Below are 22,310 nucleotides of genomic sequence, written 5' to 3'. Positions count from 1 at the left end.
ATTTAAAGTCCTGCTGTGCTGTTCCTGTATTTCAGAGAGTTAAAACAATTCTGTTAGTGGTGAAAATTTAGTATATTAAAAAAACACAAAATAAATGGAAAAGGTCTTTGGCCAGAGTAAGATGAATGAACATATGGATTGGAGATGGATAAAATGAATGGGTGGGAAAAGAATCCATGGATTTTTGTGGCATAAAGAGAAAGTGCCATAGGGCTGGGGATTTAACTCAGCAGTTCAGTGGCCTGCCTTGCAAGGACCCGAGTTCAATCCCCGGTACCAAAAAAAAAAAAAAAAAAAAAGAGAGAAAGTACCATAAAGAGAGTAGAAGAGATGACAGCAAGGAAACTTAAGGCCCCAGGCATGAATTGTTTGGATGTTTGTTTCTTCCTTCATAATCTAAAAATGAATCTCGATGGCAGTGGGTTAAAGTAGTTAGATGCCTCATTATTTATAAAACAGAGTTAAAAATATGTATTATTGGAAATTCTAATGATTAATTTGAAGGCATGTTGTCACAGTTGAAACTCATTTTTATGGTTATTCATAAGTATTCTTAAAAGCTGATGTCTAACATTTTCAAAAATTTTTAAATTTCTTAGGAGTCTCTTTTATTGCAAAGTACAGAGTTTGATTTTCTCCTTCAGAGTGAAATACATGTTACCTCAAAAATGAACATGTTTCAAATTTAGGAATTTTCTTTGACTCTAGAAAGATGTGCTTAGATATTTAATATTATAAAAGTTCATTTGGCTTTCTCCAATGTCTTTAGTATCCGTCTTGCAACCTAAGAAATGACATTTTTTGGTTGAAGTCCAATATTCTCGAAAACTTGCTTTCAATTTCTCTTAGAAATTAGAGGCTCAGAATTATTGACAAAATGTTTTCTTTATCTTTAGAGTTTTTCCTAGCATGTCATTTATAAACCATTATATATTATAAATCTGAAATAGGTTTCTTAGGTCTTTCTCTGCTTTAGCTATACAAGTAAAAACAGTTTGTCTTTATTCAAAGATATTTTTTCATTCTTTTAGGAAAGAATAAAGGTGTTCAAATAGCAGATTTATGACTATATCTTATATCAATAGGATAATAACGATTAAAGTTTGGCAATAGAATAAGCAGGACAGGCCTGTGAGGAATCTAATATATTTTTAGCTTATGATTGGCATTTTATAGATGAGTCTGTCATATTTTAATAACTTCTGATGAAATTTGGCCTTTGTTCAAACTAAGTCTAGTTTGTTTTAACTTCAGCCTGTGTTGAAAGTGTTACTCAGTTATTTTTTAATTTATTTCCAACTTTCTCAAAATTTTTGTGTTTCTACCATTTTGAAATTGTGTTCCTTGAGAATATATTTAACTGTTATAAAATCTAATGCAGTACTCTCTATAGCATTTAGCAGTATAACTTTTTGTGTGTGGTGGTAGATAAAACCAGATACTTTGTAGGGAGCTTTACATATTTTTACAAGTTAGATTATTCCTATTTAGCATGATTATTAATCATGAAGAGTGGAAAACTTTTAAATGAATATTTAATTGAATTAAGCACAAACTCATTTGTACCTGTCTTATGTTTTCAATATTTGTTAATTGTTTAGTCACCCCACTTATCATAATTGGGGTTATACTGATGTTTTAAAATTTGAATTATGACTACATTATATTCTATTTGTATACATTATTCATTATTATAAATTAATGCTTTACTCATTCTTATTCATATGCTAAGAAATCTTATATTTTTCTCTCATCCAGAATTCTCAAGCAATATGATCATCCTAATATTGTCAAACTTATAGGAGTTTGCACACAAAGACAGCCTGTCTATATCATTATGGAACTAGTTTCAGGTAATGTGATTTGAGAGGTTTGCATGATGACATTTTAATGTCATGTTTTATTACTTTTTTATTTTCAGTCTGTGATTTCTCCTTGTAAAGTTTCCAAGGATTTTGTTTAACATTTTCCTGATGACAAAGAGCTTGTATATATACTCAGTATTTTTATAGGCTATAACACTTCACTGTTTTGTAGAAAATGTCAGCCAACATGTTTTGGAGACAGATTTATTTGAGTGTAGTTACACACGAAGTTCAGTTATATATAATATTTATGTCTGAAGAGCTTTTTAGAAAAAAATCAGTTTACTTAGTGTGACTTTATAACACTGATGGTATCCAAGTAGTAAATATAAGATAGAACTATTTTAAAGTTCATCACATATTATCTTGTAGAAAATGTCAGCCAACATGTTTTGGAGACAGATTTATTTGAGTGTAGTTACACACGAAGTTCAGTTATATATAATATTTATGTCTGAAGAGCTTTTTAGAAAAAAATCAGTTTACTTAGTGTGACTTTATAACACTGATGGTATCCAAGTAGTAAATATAAGATAGAACTATTTTAAAGTTCATCACATATTATCTCTAAAAAAAAATATATATATATATTATATATATATATTTATATTATATATGTATATATTACATATATAATGGTGCTTTGGGTCACTTCTTTCATATGTAGACAAATGAGAAAATGATTAGTCTAGGAATTTCTCCTGGTATTTCTTTTTGGTGACTTTCAGTGCCTTCAGATCTTTTAGTGAGCAACTTGTGACAAGAAACTATATAGTATGTCTTTTTTTTCTCATTGTCCATTTTCCTGTTGTAGAAAATAGAGAGCTATAATTTGATCTTGATAAGATTTAGAAATACAGTATTTAATTACAAATTTGCTTTACTTTTTTTGTTTTTACCACTAATATTCGTTTTAAAAGAAAAAAATTTAAAGGCAGATGAAAATTTATTTTTAACTTTAAAATATGTGAAGTAAACCTAATATTATAGATTACCCATTACATATTATCTGTATAGTTGTTCTTAGTCACTTTTTTCATCAGTGAGATACAATACCCAATACCTATAACTTAAAGGAGAAAAGTTTTATTTTGGCTCACAGATTGTAGCTGTTTCAGTCCATAGCCCACTGACTCCAAGGCAGGACAGCTTGGCAGAGGTGAAACAGCTTATGGCATGGTGTGCAGGAAGCAGTGGGGGAGGGGGGAGAGTGAGGGAGAAGGAGAGGGAGAGTAATGTCAAGGGAGGACGATAAACCGTCCCAGGCCATGCCTCTACTAACCTCCTTCAGACCAGACCTCACGTCCTAATAGCAAAGCCAGATAAACTCCCATACTCTTAATCACTTGCCCAACACCCCCCAGCCCCACCTATGAACTCATGCGGCTTTAGGGATATAAACTATAGCCCTAGATATAAAGCACAATAAACTATTCAGGATTGTTGGTCCTGTTTTCATCCTATTGCTTTGCTTCCTATTGGAATATTGCCAGTATTAACATATAATTTAATCATCTCCATAATCATCTTCATTCTCTTGAAGACAGCATTGTCTGTTACATACATTGTATGCTGGGATGGTTTGTTCGGTTTATGATCTATGTCTTCATAGCTTCCAGTATTGTTAGGAAAAGGTGAAAGAATGCAGTCCAAAATTTTAAGAACAAATGAATAGCGTTATTAAAATGAGATGTGTGAATATTCGCACAGGTGCATATGAAGACACTTATTAGTAAGGAATGACACTGAGAAGTTTAGATTTGGAAGGTGTGGCAAACGTGATGAGGAAAGGTGACTCATTTTACCCTAGATGGCTAAAAGAGGATGGATGCAGACTCCAGATGGCAAATCTAAATTGAACAAAACAGAAGTTTGTTTTGTATGAAAGCCAGGGAAGTGCTTATCTAGATACTAACAAGTAACATCTCTTGATATTTTTAAATTAATAAGAGTAATACTTTGTTTAAAAATATAAGGTAGGAAATTATGAACTAAAGCTTTCTACTCAGCTAATTATATCCCATAGCTAATTGTTTTTACTTTACTTGCTGTCAGCTGGGGTGTCTTCCCCCCCGCCGGAAGATGTTTAATTAGGCATCTTAATTTTGTACAAATCTTTTTTTTTTTTTGTACCAGGGATTGAACTCAGGACCCTGTGCTTTCAAGGCAAGTGTGGCACCACTGAGCTAAATCCTGGGCCCCAAATCTTTTTAATTTAATTATAAGAAAAACCATTATAATGTTGGGTCCTTCTTTCTCTTAATATAGTTTTATTGTCTCATCATCATTCATGTGCTTCTACTTTTTCCTTGTAATGGCTGTAGAATATTCTATTTTGTAGATTTATGTAATTTGTCCAGTCAGTCCTTTATCTAAGAATACTTTGTTTTCTTTTTCATTTTGTATACAATGGTAAATAAATCTGGACTTGTTGTAAGAATCCTTTGGAAGTAGGATAGAAACTTAATGGGATTGTGTAATATAACTTATAGTAAATATACTAGCTTCTGATTTGACGTATGACAAATTATCATAGTTGAGAAATTTAAAGCAACATTCGTTACTTAACAGTTATGTAGTTTAGAAGTTGAAGCAGATTTGACTGGGTTCTCAGCTCAGCTTTTCATGAAGCCAAAATAAACATGTGAGTCTGAGGTCTTATCTGGAAACTGGAAAAAAGAATCTACTTCGATGCTTACTCAGCTGTTGGCAGAATTCTGTTCCTTGCATTTATTAGTTTGAGGTTCCCCTTTCTTTACTTGCCGTCAGCAGAGGTGTCTTAGTTCCTTAAGGTTGCCTGCATTCTTTCTCACATAGTCTCTGTTTCTTCAAAGCTCATGTCACATCCTTCAAGTGTTTTTAATATTTTTGACTTCTCTTTCTGTTACCTGCAGGAGAAAACACTGCTTTTAAAGGGTTTTACATGATTATATCAGGTCCACCTAGACAATCTTCCTATTTTAAGGGTGGCAGAATATAATTATCAGAGTGATATTTAGTCACATTTATAGATCCAGGCATTAGGTGGGGCCATACCTGAGAGGTTATCTTCATATTCTGCCTACTACAGTAGATTTCGCTAAATTTTCTTAAAGGCTGATTGTATTATGGAATCAAAAGCCATATCATACATAGTTAATTTATTTAAGTTAAGTTTATTTAAGTTGCTTGGTCTTGCAGTTTAAATACATCTTTTACCCATTCATGATTTTGTTCCATTGTGCTTCAGTCATTTGGAAAATATCAGGACATCAGGTTGCGTAGATCTTCCGAATAGTGACACAATTCATTATAATAACAAAAGATTATCTTCATTAATGTCACAACTACTCTGATCAGAAAAGTAACGAGAGCAGGTCAGGCTCATGATGGCAGGCAAATGTTTTCTAAAATTTTAATTCTTCATTTGAAAGCTTGGTTTTATCACTGGCAGCAAACACCATCAGTTGTTTTTTTTTTCTTTAGACTCATTCATTTTGGAAAAATTGCCTGCCAAACATCTTTCTTTTTGGTATCCATAATTTGTTACTTTCTTTCCTCTTTAAGCATATTGGTGTGTCACTGTGTACAGTGAAGTTTAGTATGTGTAAATTATGTAAGTATGGACATTTGTACATAGATTGGAAACCACAACCAAGGTAATGAACACATCTATCACTACCAGATTTTCTTTGGCCTCTTTGTAGTCCCTTCCTCTATCCCTGTCTATGCCTATATTAATCACTTATCTACTATCTTTTTAAAGTTTTTTTTTTCATTAGAACATGTATGCAATGCATAATGAGTACATTCACCATGGGGAGCTGATGTATGAACATATGACATCTTGGTCCTTTTTACTTCTTCTTCCCCTTACTATACCTCTCCTCCTGTCTAGATTACCTTCTCATCTGTAAAAGGTCTCCCTCTGTTTCCTGTAATCTATCTTTTGATTTGCTCTTTAGATTATACTTTGGGTTCTCATATAAGTGAAATCATCCAATATTTAACCCTTTGTGTCAGATTTATTTCCCTTAACATTGTGGTCTCACAGTGTATCTCTTTTCTTATAAATGACACAAATTTATCCTTTGTGGCTGAGTAATATGCCATTGTGTATATATACCATGCTTTCATATATCTGCTTTCCTTCACTCTAGTTAAGACTTCATAGAATCTTATGTAAATTGAATAATATAATTACTCTTGTCTACATTCTTCCACTCAGCAGTTATTTTGAGATTAATATATGTTGTAATGCATATCAGTAGTTCAGTTTATCTTTATACTGCTGAGTAGAATTCCATTTTTTAATAGATCATATTTTATTCATTTGGCTAGCAATGGACATTTGGATTATTTTCACTTTGGGACTATTACAATGAAGTTGATTTGAACATTCCTGTACAAGTCTTTATATGGATATCTGCTTTATTTCTTGGGAAACTACCTAGAAGTAGAATGAGCGTATCATATGGAATTTATTTTTAAATTTTAAGAAACTATCAAATTGCTTTCTAAAGTGATCACACCAGTTTACCTTCCCAAGGGCAATCTTTCAGAGTTCTAGTTCTTCCACAACATCATCAACACATGGTCTGGTCATTCCATAGCCTTTCTAATAGTCATGTAAAGGGATTTTAATTTGTCTTTGTCCGTTGACTAATGATGTGGAGGACTTTTTTTTTTTTCCTTTATTACCATTGGTGTATCTTCTTTGGGTCAATCATGTCTTCAAGTCCTTTGCCCATTAATAAAATGATAGGTAAGGGTCAGGGATTTAACTCATTGGTGCCACCGCCTGCCTCGCAAGCACAAAGTCCCAAGTTTGATCCCTGGTACCCACCCCACCAAAAATAAAATGATAGGCCAGAACTTTAGCATCTGCATGGCAAACACAAGTCCCTAAGTTAAATTCCCGGTACCAAAAAAAGAAAAAGTGTTTCTTTCCTTATAATTGAGTCTTGGTTCTTTATATATTCCAGATACAAATACTTTTCATCTTAGTTTCTCTGTCCTGCTTTTCCATTTTCTATTAGTGTCTTCTCAAGAGAAGTTATTTTTGATTGTGATAAAGTCTAATTATTTTATGGATCAAGCTTTCAGTGTTCTAAAATGCCTTTGTTGAGTCCAAGGTCACAAATTGTTTTCGTATTTTTACTAGAAGTTTTAAAGCTTTAAAATTTATATTGCGTTTAAGATCAATTTCAAATTTTTGTATATGTTCTGAGGAATGGTTTCAAGTTTGTGTTTTTGTTGTCCCAGTACTTCTTTTCTTTTGTTTCATTTCTTGCTTTCTTGTACATCTTTATGGTATATAATGATTACATTCATTGTGAAAATTAGTACATGTTCATAACATATTTTTTGTTTTCATCTCCTCCCCCTCCTTTCTTTCCTACCTCTCTCCATCTCTTGATCCTTTCACTTATGCAAAAGATCTGTCTCCCTGTTTCCTATTATCTTTTATTTTTCTCTATAATTTACTTATATTTTGGGTTTCACGTGAAAAAGAAATTTCATTTAACATTATGTTCTCAAGGTGCACCCATTTTCTTACAAATGACTACTTTATCCTCTTTTTTTTTTTTGGTACTGGGGATTGAAATTGGGTCCTTGCACTTGCAAGGCAGGCCACCGAACCACTGAGCTAAATCCCTGACCCTACTTTATCCTTCTTTATGGCAGAGTAGTACTGCATTGTTTATAAATACCGTTTTCTCTGTCCATTGATCTCTTGATTGACATATACACCACTTCAAAAATTTAGCTATTGTGAGTTGTAGCATCATTTGTTTCAATGACAGTTCTTTCTTTCCTGATTTACCTTTTTATATGAAACCAAAATCCATTTTTTTGGTTCATATGTGTGGGGCATAAAAACTCAATCCTTTTCATCAGTCCTGTTGTCTTCATGCTAATGCTGTATTTTCTTAATGGCTGTGGCTTTCTAACAAGTCTTTACCTCCCAAATCCAAACATATAATCAACTAATTTTTGACAAGGACATTACAAAAAAGGATAGTCCCTTCAATAAATATTGCTGGGAAAATTGGATTTCAATATGAAGGATGCACTTAGATTCTTATCTTACACACTACACAAAAATCGACTCAAAATAGATAAAAGGCCAAAATATAAAACTAAAAACTATAAAATTCCTAGAAGAGGACCTAGAGGAAAACCGCTTGGACTTGGACTTTGGGAATTCTTTTTGGATATGCTACTAAAAACTCAGACTATGAGGATCAGTGGAACAGACTGGAAGACACAAAAACAACTCCAGATGTACTCAGCTACCTCATCTTTGACAAAGAAGCTGACCATCCTCAGTGGAGGAAAGATAGCCTCTTTAATAAATGGTGTTCGAAAAACTGGATGTCAACCTGCCACACATTAAAATTAGACCCTTATCTTTCGCCATGCACTAAATTAAAATCCAAATGGATTAAAGATCTAAACATTAAAACAGAAACACTAAACTTGCTGGAAGGTAAGTTAGGCAGAACTCTGGAAGACATTGGTATAGGAAAAGACTTTATGAACGAATCCTCAGTAGCACGGGAACTAGCAGATAGAATCAACAACTGGGATCTCATCTTACTAAAAAGCTTCTGTACTTCAAAAGAAACCATCAGCAGAACTAAGAGACAATCTACAATGTGGGAAAAAATTTTTACCAGCTGTTCCTCAGACAAAGGACTATTATCAAGGATATATAAAGAACTCAAAACAATCAGCCCCTCCAAATATAAAGACCCGATTCAAAAATGGGCATCCGAAATGAACAGACATTTCTCAGACAAAGAAGTAAAAGCAGTAAGTAAATATATGAAAAAATGTTCCACATCACTGATCATTCCAGAGATGCAGATGAAAACAACGCTGAGATTCCACCTCACCCCACAAAGAATGGCTGCTATCAAGAAATCATACAATAACAAATGTTGGTGGGGATGTGGGGAGAAAGGAACCCTTCTCCATTGTTGGTGGGAGTGCAGACTGGTGCAACCACTATGGAAATCAATATGGAGATACCTCCAAGAGCTTGGACTGGAGGTTCCATTTGACCCAGCCATCCCTCTGCTGGGTATCTTTCCAAGAGAACTAAAAGAATCATATCACAGAGAAGTATGTGCACCCATGTTTATAGCAGCACAGTTTGTAATAGCTAAATCTTGGAAACAGCCCATTTGCCCATCCGTTGGAAACTGGATAAAAAGAAGATGTGGTTCTTCTATAAAATGGAATATTACTCAGCCATAACGAATGAGAAAATAGATTCATTCATAGGAAAATGGATACATATTGAAGATATACTCCTAAGTGAAATAAATAAGTCACACATGTGTAAATACCGAATAGTTTCTCTGGTGTGAATAATCTGCAATAATACATAAAATCCTAATAAGATTACTGACATTTCGAAAAGGGAAGAAAGGAGCTAAAGGTGTAGGGAAGGTGGGATGAGTAGGGGAAGGGTAATAAGGGAAAAGAAAAAAAAAGTGAGATAATGAAAAGATAGAAATAAGGTGTTTGTAGATGGGGAGGGGAGGAGGGGGTGAAGGGAGGGCAGAGGTAAGGGGAAAAAATGAGATTCAAGACTTGTCATGTGGAGGTACAAGATTCCAATAATGAATGTAACTGTACTGTATCCCTAAAATGTGCCAGTAAACTCAATTAAAGCTGAAAAAAAAACACCTCAGGCTATAAAAGTGAAAGTAAATAAATGAGACTTTATGCAAATGTCTTCTGCACAGCAAAGGAAATAACAAAATGAAATGATAGCCTATGAATTGAGAAGAATATTTGTGAACTTACTATCTGATGATGAATTAATACCAAGAATGTATAAAGAACACATACAACCCAATAGTGGAAGAATAACCAGATTAAAAATGGATAGGAGACCTGAATAGACATTTTTCTAAAGAAACCAAATAATGAAAAGGTGCTCAGTAACCTGGGAAATGCAAATCAAAAGTACTATAAGATACCACCTCACACTCATGATGATGGCTGTTATTAAAAAGTCAAAAGAGGGCAGGCTGCTGTAGCTTTCCTCATGATATCCCCACCCTATGTCCTCCAAGGCTTACTTTTATCTTGCTTTATGCTCTTTTGCTTAGCCTAAACTTGCTCTGCAGAACCAGTTTCTCCCTCATACTTCACTTTTTCCAACCTCCCTATGAAGAGCCACTTTGCCCCTCACTCTTCATTTTTACCTTTTCACATAGTTTGTCACCATCAAAAAGAAAAAAGTCAAAAGAAGACAAATGTTGGTGAGGGTGTAGATAAAAAGTTACTCTGTTGATGAGAATGTTAGTTGGTAAAGATATTATTGAAAATACTATTTAAATAAGTTAAAAGTGAAACTATCGTGTGAGCTGACAATCTTTTTGGAATCCATTCAAAGGAAATGAAATCACCAGGTAGTGAAAGATGTCTGCACTCTTAGGTTTATTGCGGCATGATTCACTATACCCAAAATAAAGAAACAATCTGATTGTCCTTTGATAGATAAATGTTAAAAGTTTGGTACATATATAAATGGATATTATTTAGTCCTAAAAATGAACAAGATTTTCTCTTTTGCTATAATAAGTCTAGCAGACAGCATGCTAAGTGAAATAAGACACAAAAAACTATGTAATTTCAATTATGTGTAGTGTATAGAATACACACAATCACAAAACACTGGCTGCAAGGGAAGGATGGGGGAGATGTAGATCAGAGGATGCAAAATAACATCTATGTAGGGAGAACAAGGCTAGTCTAGAGATTTAATGACTATAAGTTAGAAAACTGTACTGCATGTTGAATTATGCTGTATAAGTAGATTTTAGCTGCCCTTGCAAAACAAAAACAAAAAAGTGGGTGACTGTTGAAATGATGGATATACTAGTTTGCTTTACTATATATAGTAACCTTTTTACTATCCATATCCCATGGCATCATGTTGTCTATTTTAAATATATATGCAATAAAAATTAATAATGTCTTAAAATCAGTTAATATTAGTCTTCTAACTTTATCTTTTAAACTTGTTTTGCCTATTTGAAGTCCTTTGCATTTCCATGTCAATTCAGTATTGGTTCTCAGTTTCTGTATAAATGCTTGCTAGCATCTAGACTGAAATTATATTGAATCCATGGGTCAACTTGACAATACACCTTTGACCAATAATGAACTTTTTGATACATGGATATGGTGTATCTCTATAGTTATATAGAATTTAAAATGTTCTCTGCAGGGTTCTGTCAAGTTTAATACATAGGATTTCCTTCTTTGTCATCTTTAAGTTTTTCACTTTTTCTTTTTTAAAAAATATAAATTTGCTGTGTAAGTTATATGAGATTTGAGTAACACTCTCAGTCAACTTGACCTACTTACATTTATAGGGACATTTCATACAACTTCACCAAAATACATATTCAAGTACACAAAAATATTTTAGCCAGATAAAATTTTTAGTCATATAACAAATCTCAGTAAATTTGTCAAAGTTTGAGTTTGCTGAACCAACATGAAAAGAAGTCAGTATAAATCTCCAAATATTTGGCAGCTAATGTACACTTGAATAATTAATGTGTCAAAGAAAAAAATCAAAGGGGATATTGGAAAGTGTCTTGAACTGAACTAAAGCATTTGTATTCTGTATTAGTGGTATTTAGGAAAATAGATATAAAGTAAATGTCTAAATTAGAAATGAATAAAGGAGATAAAGAAATGACCTGAGCTTACACCTGAAGAAATTAGAAGACCAAGTAAATTAGACAGAAGTAAGTTCAAGAAAATAAACAGTAGATAGTATCTAAATCAATGGAATGGAAAACACCAAAACAGGGAAAATTAATGAAATTAAAATTCTCATAAATGATCAGTAAAATTAAACCTGTGGGAGACTGGTCAGGAAACAAAAAAATGATAAATCACTAATATCAAGAATGAGAGAGGTGATATTGCTTCAGTCTACAGATATTAAAAGAATAAGAGGGAATAATATAAACAACTTTATGCAAATAAATTCAACAACTTAGATGAGATGGATAAATTTCCTAACAGGTGTAACCTACCAAATACCATTTATGCAGAAACAGATGCCATAGGTAGCTTCATTTGCTTTAAAGGATTGAATTTGTCATTTAAAATCACTCAAAGAAAACTCCAGGCCAAGATGACTTCACTTTCATGAAAATAACATCAATTCTTAATAAACCCATTGAGAGAATTGAAACTGAAGGACTCTTAACTCACTCTTTGAGGACAGCATTACCCTTATTCTAAAACCAAATAAATATATTATAAAACAAATACAGACTGTTGGCACTCATGATCATAGGCAATTTTACTAAGGCAAGTTTAACAGTTTATTTAAAAAATCATGATCTAGCGTGGTTTACCCCAGGACTGTAAGTATTCATAATATTCAAAAATTGATATAAGTAAGAAGTGACAGTATTCTGAGTTTATTAAAACTCATTACATTATACATTCAATCAGATAAATTTTATGTAAAGTAAACCAATTTTATGTAAAGTATACCTCAAGGGAAAAAAAAAACCTCAAAAGCCAGGCAATTTTATCTGAAAGCTCAGCCCAGTCACTTGTAAATTATGTGGCCAGAAGATTTAAGTTCTTTTAAAAAGTAAACATTTTTCTCTTCTCATTAAGAAATGTTGTATCTTTATGTGATTCTAATAGGATCAGTTTTAGTTCTGTCAGCACTGTAGGCAGTCACTGGAAATGACAGTTCCAGATCCTTTGGTGGTAAGGGCCCAGCGTTTGGCTCTGGATACTTGTCTGCCATGTGTTTCTTTCACTGCTTGTTAATGTAGACAGGATAAGTCAAGCCACCAAAGGATTGAGGAAGGTGGCTTGGCACTTAAAGAACTTCCTCCGCATCTGAATCAGCGCCTGGCCTTATAGAAATTTAACCCATTGCTAGCTGTAAAACACTACCACTTCACAATAGTAAATTTCGAAGTCAAGAAAAAGGACAGCAGAGTAATCCTCTCATTAATGTTCTACAAAATTATACTTGACAGCTCTGAAATTTTTAATGTAGCATTTAAATTACTTTGTTTTTAAACATGATAGAAGATTCCTTTAAAACAACTCGTATATCTAAATGGGTATAATTATAAATTAGTACATTGAAAATTTAAATTTAGATGAATTCTTTTGTATGTTAGCTGACATATCTAAATTGTCTTTGTCTTGACAGTTCAAATATGTTACATTAATGAAAATGAAAACACATTTTCACTTACCATTTATATTGTAGATAATACTTTTTTTTTTTTTTGGTACCGGGGATCAAACTCAGGACTTTGTTCTTGTGAGGCAGTTGCCTTGCCACCAAGCTAAATCTCCAGCCTGATAATACTTTTAATATAACATGAAATGTTTTCAAAACAACATTTGGAAAGATAAAATCTTTAAATTGATATTTCTTTCTGAGACCCATTTCCTGATTATTATCCCAGAGCATTTAGGAATGAAAGAGTTTAATCTGACCATCTTTCCAGACTCTGAAAATACTAATAACCTTTGAAATCGGATTTAAATTTTTTTTTCCTTTTCTGGTACCGGGGATTGAACTCAGGTCCTTGTGCTTGAAAGGCAGCAAGGCAGGCAGTGGGATTTAATTTTCATGTGACATAAATTGATAACCATGGTATTCTACCAGGTTTTATTGGCCTTCCTATTCTTTTTCAGGTAGAACCCTCCCTTGTAACAGACCACTTCCATCTATTATTATATTTGCTGCTGAAGCAAGCACAACTCTTATCTATTATTAATGCATATTCTTTAGCTATTAAAAAATAAGCAAAATTAAATGAAAAATATAACTATGACTGTGTCACCTCTCTGACAAGAGTTTTTAAAAATTGCCTAGTTCTTTTTTTTTTTTTTTCCCAGTGAGCAAATGTTGTTGTTATAATGAATATTAAGTCTTCGTGGTACATTTGAACCATACATGCATTGTGTAATCTGAGTAGTATTACTCATCTGCTTTTTGTGTTCTGAGTTTCTAATGGCACTTGTAGCTATGAGTAACAGCCTCCTGCAAAGAGGCAGATGGCATGGTGAGCAGGACAAAACATCCTCTGAATCATACTCTTCTTCTTAAGTCTTGTTAAAATGATGTTATTTGAAGATCCTTAATGATTAAAAGTGTGGGAGTTCTGAATACATAGGCATTCTTTCACATGGACAAGCAGTTCTTTAAAGATACTGATGATTTTACCATTGCTCTGTAGGTTATAGTTGACAGTTTTTGTTAGCATACATAGGAAAGTCTTAAAACTGCAGAGATATTTTAAGTGATAAAGTTGCTGCCGGTCTACTTATATTTGGAACAAATGTTAGAGATGTGAGCAGGACTAGTAAAACTGGTAAACTGAAATATAAAGCAGATTTAGGAAAAACAACTTGTTTTTATAAATTTTCCCAGTAATGTATGGAATATATGTGAATCTAACAGTGCCTGTTAGTCTGAGACTTTCGTTTTATCAGAATTATAAAGAAAACAGTTATTAAAATAGTGAGGAGCCCATACACTAATTTTTCCATGATTAAAATATAACTGGATTATCACTTGACTCAGTTTTTATAATGAAAGGAGAAGTGAATACATAGATATGCTGTTTTATAATTTTTGTTTTATATTTCCTACTTATATTCAGATTCTACATTATAGAAACCAAACAAAATCATTTTATTGGTGTGAGCCAAAGATACAGCAGTGCTGTTCTTTTAAAAAAAAATCAGCAAGGCCAGGGATTTAGCTTGGTGGTTCAGTAGCCTGCCTTGTAAGCGCAAGGACCCGAGTTCAATCCCCAGTACCAAAAAAAAAATCATTAAACTCATTTTCATCAATCAATAAATAAGCAAACAAACTGACACACACAGGAGGGATATGGAGAGGACAGAGGAGGTATCCAGCCTTAGCCCTGCTCACAGCAAAAAAAGCCAAAAACAAAAACAAAACATGGGGCAATGGCCTCTAAACCAAAAACATCATATGTATGAGTGCGTACAGGAAGGAGGGGAAGCAAAAGCTATTAAGAGTGATAGGGGATGGGGTAAAGCAGGTCCACATGGAACAAAGTGCAGAATTTTAAACTGTTCTCTTTTTTTGGTACTGGGGATCAAACTCGGGGGACCTTGCGCTTGTGAGGCAGGCTGTGGCACCCTGGAGCTAAAGCCCTGGCCTTTTTTTTTTCTCCCCCTTCCTCTCTCTCTCCCCTCTCCCCTCCCTTCTTGATCAGACTGCTATGGTTACTTTCTCTATCCGTCAGCAGGATTAGCATCCTGCCAGTCATAAGATTGTGACTTTGAAGGTTGGGGCCCTACTGGTACCTTTGGTACAAATCTCCATCTATAGCAGTGAGTCCCAGATCACAAAGCATTCCTGATCACCAACTGTCAGTCCATTCACCCTCACACACAAAAAGTTCACTAATCTTCGTCAAGCAGATCATCAACCTTAGCTGGCATTATTATTAAGATTATTTTACTATTATTAAGATTTTCTAGGACCAGCAGCCCAGACAGAAGATAAATCCTTGTAGCTCATGATGGCTGCATCCTGGCAGGTCCGCATGAGGTTGCTGATGAAGACAAACTTCCTGGCCCATGGTGTTACTGCTGGGGCTGACAGGCAGGGGAAGCAGAGGACACCCATTCTTTCTTTTACTTTAAAATTTTATCTCATTGTAGTTGTAAGTTTACCTTTGTATTCAGAAATGATGACCTGCCAAAGTCTAAATGAACCTTTTAGGTTAATATTTATGGTGATAAATCTCTCCACGGATAGTTACCAGTATTGTTTTAATAGAATTTTACTTAAACATAAGAACTAGGGATTCTATTGGGTTATTCGTTTATTTTTTTCAACAAATACAATAGCTATTGAAAGCCTGTTATTGTATATGCCAGATACTAGGGGTAGGAGGGATATAGCAGTGAAGAAAATTGACTAAGACCTCCACATATAAGTAAACTCTAACCTTATTCACATGGAGCTTCTATCTTGTGGGAGAAGAATATGTTAGATAAATAGGCAAAATATGTACTAGGTTGGACAGTGTGAAAAATAAAGCATTGAAGGGAGAATATAAAAATTATTAAGATAAGAGGCTGAGATGTTAGAGTGGCTGAGGAAGGCCTTATAGAATAGAAAGGAGAGCTGGATAAAAAGAGGAGAGAGTGCTAGAAGGTAAGGTTAGGGAGAAAGGGGTTTAGTTATGTAAAGCCTTCTAGGTTATAGTAACCATGTATTTATTTAAGTTTGAATTAACTTGTGATAACACTGAACTGACTGTGCTGGATTCTTGCTGTCCTTTTCCGCTTCCGAAAGTTAACTAAGGTAATTAGAGCCTTACATTATGAGAAATTTAATGTAAAATACTGGATATCTCTTAGGACCTCTAGGCCTTGAAGCCTCTATTTTGTGGTGTTAATTAGACAGGAATATGTATATATTTGCCCTTTCTTCCTTCCCTGTCATAAATTTGAATAAACTTAAAAGGATAAAAATCAATCTTATTTGCTAAATGCTCATTTTTATGACACCAAAATTACTTCTGAAAATCCATTGTGCATTTTTCTTTGTTACTTCCTTCACCAGATTTCTGGTCGTATATAATATCCCTTTCCTCATTTAGTACTCCTTTTTCCCTTTATAGGCTTTAAGATGCTATATAACATAAAACATCTCCACAAATTCATCTTGAAGCTTTGTACTTTCTATGAAGCATTGTATAGCCCCTTGTCATTGAAAATATGAAAATATTAGAAACTGTAACAAGGTTTTGTGTATGTGGAATTTTCTTTTTCTTTATTGGCCTTCATTTGCCTTTTCTATAAACCTAAAGTTGACTGTCATTGGTACTATTTATAGATTTGCATTTCAATTCCAGATAGAATATGATTCAGTACCCAACACAGCTGTGCCTGAGATTGAGAGTCTAATAAATACACCTAGAATATGTAACCTCTACTTGAAAAAATAAATTTTCCTAAATTTTTCTGTGTCGAACAAGAAAACATCTATATTCAAATGAGAAGAATTATATAGAAAAATGAAAGTGATAAAATGATTTTCTGTTAACATCTTTAATCACTTTGTATAATACATTACCTATATTAAATATTTTCAGATTAACACATGTTTTTCAAATCTCTTTTTCTTAGATGCTATTTTGTGTTACAATGGGGAGCATACTCCTGGTCAGTGATGAAGATTCTCAAATGAGTTTAACTTACGAATAGAATGATATTTTACCAGCAAGTGATTGAATTTTCCATCATGGCAGCTATAAATTAAAGAGAAAACCCCTCCCATAGTTAACAACTATCATGATATCATGCCATTTGTTGAACAGAATAGTATTTATCTTTTTAATTTTACTTTTCTGTTTGTTTGTTTCTATAGCAGTAGGGGGATTGAACTCCGAGGCACTCTGCCACTGAACTATATCCCAGCACTATAAAAAACTGGGGGTGGGACAGGGACTTGCTACATTGCCCAGGTTACTTCTCAGACTTGTGATTCTCCTGCATCAAACTTCTAAGTTACTGGGATTATAGGCATACACCACTATACCTACTTCTTTGTGAAATTGTTTATATCTTCAAAAGTGCTTTTTTAAGGTAAAAGAATTTTATGTCGGTGGTAGGATATGTTAATATTATATTTTGTCATTGAAATTGCTTTTAGTCATTTATATTCTTAAATTCTTAAATTTAGTAAAATTTCTAAACTAATGAGGCTGCAATTCAATGGAGCTTTGTTATTCTTTTAAAATATTCTAAACCATTTTGATTTTATAAAAAAGAAATGAAATTATTAATTTATTTTTATTGGAAGTACATTACCATTCCTTATTTAAATGACTTTGAAACTCAGGAACACATTTTCTTCAAAACATTTTATTCTTTATGAACCTACTATTGTGAAATTTGTATAACTTATTTGATAAATACTTAGAGAATGCCAGCCATGTTCCATACAAACTATATTGGTGAAAAATACATCTGTGGTCTTTTCCCTGAAAGAATTATGTGCAGTGGGAGAGACATATATTTAACAGTAATCACAAATAAGTTCAGTATTCAAATTTTACTGTGAAAAGAATATTGCTCAGAGATAGGGTGACAGGTGGTGCCTCATTAATTTTAGGATCCTTATGAAACATCTCTAAGAGAAAGTGGCATTTGCATTAAGATCTGAAAGATAAAAATAATCCACCTTTACAAACGGCTGAGGGGAGCACATCGAAGGGCACATAAGAATTTCTTTGGTGGGAAAAATGTTTTGTACCTATGGAGCGGGAAAATAGGTAGAGTGAGACACAGTAAGCCTGGCAGAGGCTAGAAAGATAAAGTTGGAAAGATGACAGAAATAAAGTAATGCGATATGTGTGGGTGGGGGTAAGAAATCGGATTTTCTTTCCAGTGTAGTTATGTGTTAGGTGGTGAAATGTATTGTCAAAGAGCAGTGTGAAAGGCTGCCTTTGTGAACCTAACTCCATTCTCCTTAGTTTGTCTTCCTGTGGGCAGCTGTTCTTACTAGCTATTTGTGAGATTTTAATGTTATTACTTTTTTTATTTTATCCATTCCAGAACTTTTCTATGCAAATGTAAACATATACTGTATATATGTATATATAAGATTATATTTCTTTTATGTTAACACAAATGATGCTTACCATACATACTAACTTGTCCTTTATATTTTTGTTTTGTTTTTACTTAACAAAATAGCCCAGAGATCTTTTATATCAGTATATATAGATTTAATGTATTCTCTTCAAGAGTTGTATTAGTTGGTAATTTTTCTGTGTGTGGTCATCTACTAGAGTAGAGAGAACTTTTTGTGTGGGAGGTGTTTTTTTGTTATTGTTTGGGGTTTTTTTGGGGGGGTGACCTTTTTTTAGCGGGTACCCAAGATTGAACCCACGGTCTCTACAATGAACTGCCTCCCTAGCGCTTTTGCTATGTTTTATCTTGACATGAGATCTTGCTAAGTCATTAAGTTGTCCTGGCTGGGCTTGAACTTGGGATCTTCCTACCTCAGATCCTCCCCCAGTGCTGGCATTGTAGATGGTGCAACGCCAGACCCAGCTGTGAATTTTTTTTACGTTTGTGTTTGCTCTTATGTAGAGATAACATAAATTCCACTATCTGAGTATCTAGATAGATACAATAGAAGAAAGATTCATGATTATTTCCCAGACGTTATACATGTAGAACAACAGTTCAACCAGTAGTAGATTCTAACTCGAGAGTTTTAGAAAAGATACTGGCTCACTACGGAGACAAAGATTCCCAAAGCCTGTACAATATTTTTTATAAAAGCAGGAATGTCTAGGAGAGGAGTGTATAAATAGCATAGCAAAACCCATGTCTAATCATGACCATAATACACATGTCAGTCTTTAAAACTCTGGGAAAGTATTTCTTATCTTTGAGAAATTTCCTCTTTGACCAAATTTATTTCATCCCAGAGTACCCAATGATGAACTCAGGATTTCTTCAGAAAACTGAGAAATTTTCAAGGGAAAAAATAGCCCATCCTAAAGAATTTTAATCAGCCCAGTTGTCATTTGTTATGCTCTGTGGTTACACCTTTTAACACTTAATGAAAACAATGTTCAGTGAAATTAATAATACCCTAAAACTGTCATTTGGAAGGTGGTAGACTTGTGTGTGACTTTTGCCACTGTAAACATGACTACAGTGGCTTTGGGACCATATATGGATTTAAGTACTCACAGTACTACTTGTACTTCCTATGTGATTTGATGTACATTATTTGAACTCTTCTCATCATCTTTATTTATAAAATGGGGAAATATATAATTCAGAAGGTTAGATACTATATATAAACAACATGGCACCATTCTTAACAGTGTAAATGTTTTTAGTGAATAGTTGCTGCTAAATTAATCTGAACTGATCAGTAGGATTAAATATAGATTGTATTTTCAATTCATTGAGCCCTCAGATCCCTGTAACACTTAAATAATTCAGAATGAATAGTATCCGTTTTTGAAAATTGTCAGTATTTTCAAAATACTGATTGGTTTATATTTAGTCAGAATGTTAAATAACTAAAAATAAACCTGAAGACTTTCTTTTCCCAAAATAATAAATATTAATTTAACAGGAAGAGACCATTGATGTGTAGATCATTAAAATTTTCTTGATACTTGCAAGTATAAAGCCTTTAGATTCTAGAGAAAAAATAACATGAAGTCAGTAACATTATAAACAAGAGCTTTCAATGGGCCACATATTTTTTTCAAGGCCAGCCCTAAATATAGAAGAGAAAATGTTTCTGAGATGAGATATAAAAGATTATTCATTTGAAATAGAAGTAACAGTAGAAGGCAGTTAGTTCTAGCAAAATCATTATTCTCAAGAACAGGAATCTAGAGTAGGAAATAGATAAATCAAGGTTGTAAGACAAATGAATAGTAAGTAGATGGTTTGAAGGTTAAGATGTCTTTGAGATCAAAAATTGTCCGAGGCAGATTGGACTGAATTGAATAACTATTTCAATATTATATTGGGATATATAGGATTCCAAAATATGTAAGACTCAGTTAAATGATAAAATATTTTGGCCTGTCTGCCCCTTGAGTACACTGAAAATAGATTTATAAACAGTTAAACAGTTGAGGTTGGAAATGATTTAGCTATGAAGGATAATTTTAGGGTTCAAGTTAGGATGGATTTTGGCAGTATTCTAAGATATTGGTGTCAGTGATGGTTACATTTTAATAATAGGATTATTATTTGCATTTCCAAAACAATATTGAAGGAGTACGTGTGGTACCCATTTCAGAAAGATGAGCTGTAGGGTTGTTTTGTTGTTCTTGTTTTGCTTGTCTATTTGAGTACTGCCTAAGTAGCTAAGGAAATAAATTCTAATAGGTGAAAGAGTTGAAAGATTTTGTTTACTTCAGTTTCCAGACATAAATAATTTTAAGTATAGAATGAACATTAAAGTTGTTTTATCACATCTACCAGCATACATAAACTTAGGATACTCAATAATTCTAAGAACATGCTTTATAGTTTTGGAGTTTTTGGTGTGTGTGTGTGTGTGTGTTTTATAGTAGCTGATCTCAAACCTTCAAATTTGCATGTTTCCCTGTGAAGTCAATCTATGCTTTTCTCTGTAAATTCTAGATGATGCCTTTTTAATTATAAAACTAGAGTTTTCATCTCCCTAAACATATACTCCCTCAAACAAAAGTAACTTTTAAATAAAGCTGGCAAAAGTTATTAAAAAACTAAAAAGGAATACAGAAAACATATTTTACTTGGTCATATAAATGTAAGAACAAAAGACATGCAACATTTTTTCAGAGTTAATGTCTATCCAGTTGAGTCCAATTTGTTGGAGAGTTTCATCACATATGTTTGATAACCAGTGATAATCAATCTGTTCTTAAAGATACTTGACTTTGGAAATGCTAAAAAAGAGAGAACTTAGGATATTTAGGAGTCCTATATGATAAGCAAAAATAATAACAATAGCTGTATAGTAATTAACACTTTGGTTGCCATATATTTTAATGATGAGGAAAAATAAGCACAGAGAACAAGGTCACTCTGTTGGTGAGTTGTAGGATAGAACTGATTCTAGGTTCTTACTGTGATTTAAACTTGCTGTTTGGGAAAAGACACTATAGAAAAAAACGTAAGTTAGTGTAAAGAAAATCATACTCTAGATAAGCTTTCTGTATTTAGAGAAAAAAGCAAATTTAGTAATAGCAAATAATTTAAAACAATTTCAGTATTACTTTTAGTGGAGGACAGACATCTTGATTGTAACTGATGGAGTTCTTTTGAAATACACTGGGGATTATAGTGTTCCCTCAATATCCATGGCTCATTGATTCCATGACACCCTGTGAAATCAAATCCAAGAATACTCATTTCTAAAACTGGTGTAATATTTCCATAAAAACTATGTGCATTCTCATTTGCTTTAAATCATGTCTGGATTATTTATAATTCTAATATAAAATATTCTATAAGTAGCTACTGTATTGCATTAAGGAATGACATGAAAAAGTTTGTACCTGTTCTGTACAGATGTAATTTAAAATGTGTTTTCAGTCTACAGTTTATTCTGTGGCTAGGAAACATGCTTATAAGAAAGCCGAGTATACTTTATTTCATGTATTTTTAATGTAGCTCAGAATAGACATTAACTTTTTATATTATTTATTTTTCATCCATTCATTGACCAAGAAATATATGTAAAGTACTTATTATATATATGGCTGTTTTGCTCTAAGAAATATTTAAGTAAATTCTAAATTATATTTCCTATAAATACTAATATATTAAATTTGTATGTCTACATCCTATTATTAAAATTGTTTTTAAATTAAACTTTACATTTTAATTGAAACTTGCTTTTTTAAAAAATTAATG

The 22,310-nt window shown here is 33.0% G+C and overlaps 1 protein-coding gene across 2 annotated transcripts in view; it reads left to right on the top strand.

Moving 5' to 3' along the window:
- Positions 1-22,310, top strand: part of Fer (FER tyrosine kinase) — a 360,047-nt gene that overhangs the window by 225,568 nt on the left and 112,169 nt on the right. For both annotated transcript variants that reach the window (XM_033767413.1, XM_033767416.1), the window contains one exon: positions 1,759-1,853. In XM_033767413.1, coding sequence (XP_033623304.1) covers positions 1,759-1,853 — 95 coding nt within the window. The remainder of the gene's footprint in view (positions 1-1,758; positions 1,854-22,310) is intronic.

The sequence above is a fragment of the Fukomys damarensis genome, unplaced genomic scaffold (genome assembly GCF_012274545.1).
Source record: "Fukomys damarensis isolate Sample0158 unplaced genomic scaffold, DMR_v1.0_HiC HiC_scaffold_3, whole genome shotgun sequence".
Classification (NCBI taxonomy): domain Eukaryota; kingdom Metazoa; phylum Chordata; class Mammalia; order Rodentia; family Bathyergidae; genus Fukomys; species Fukomys damarensis.
The sequence above is the reverse complement of the archived record's forward strand: the minus strand, read 5'-3'. Positions and strand labels throughout refer to the sequence as shown.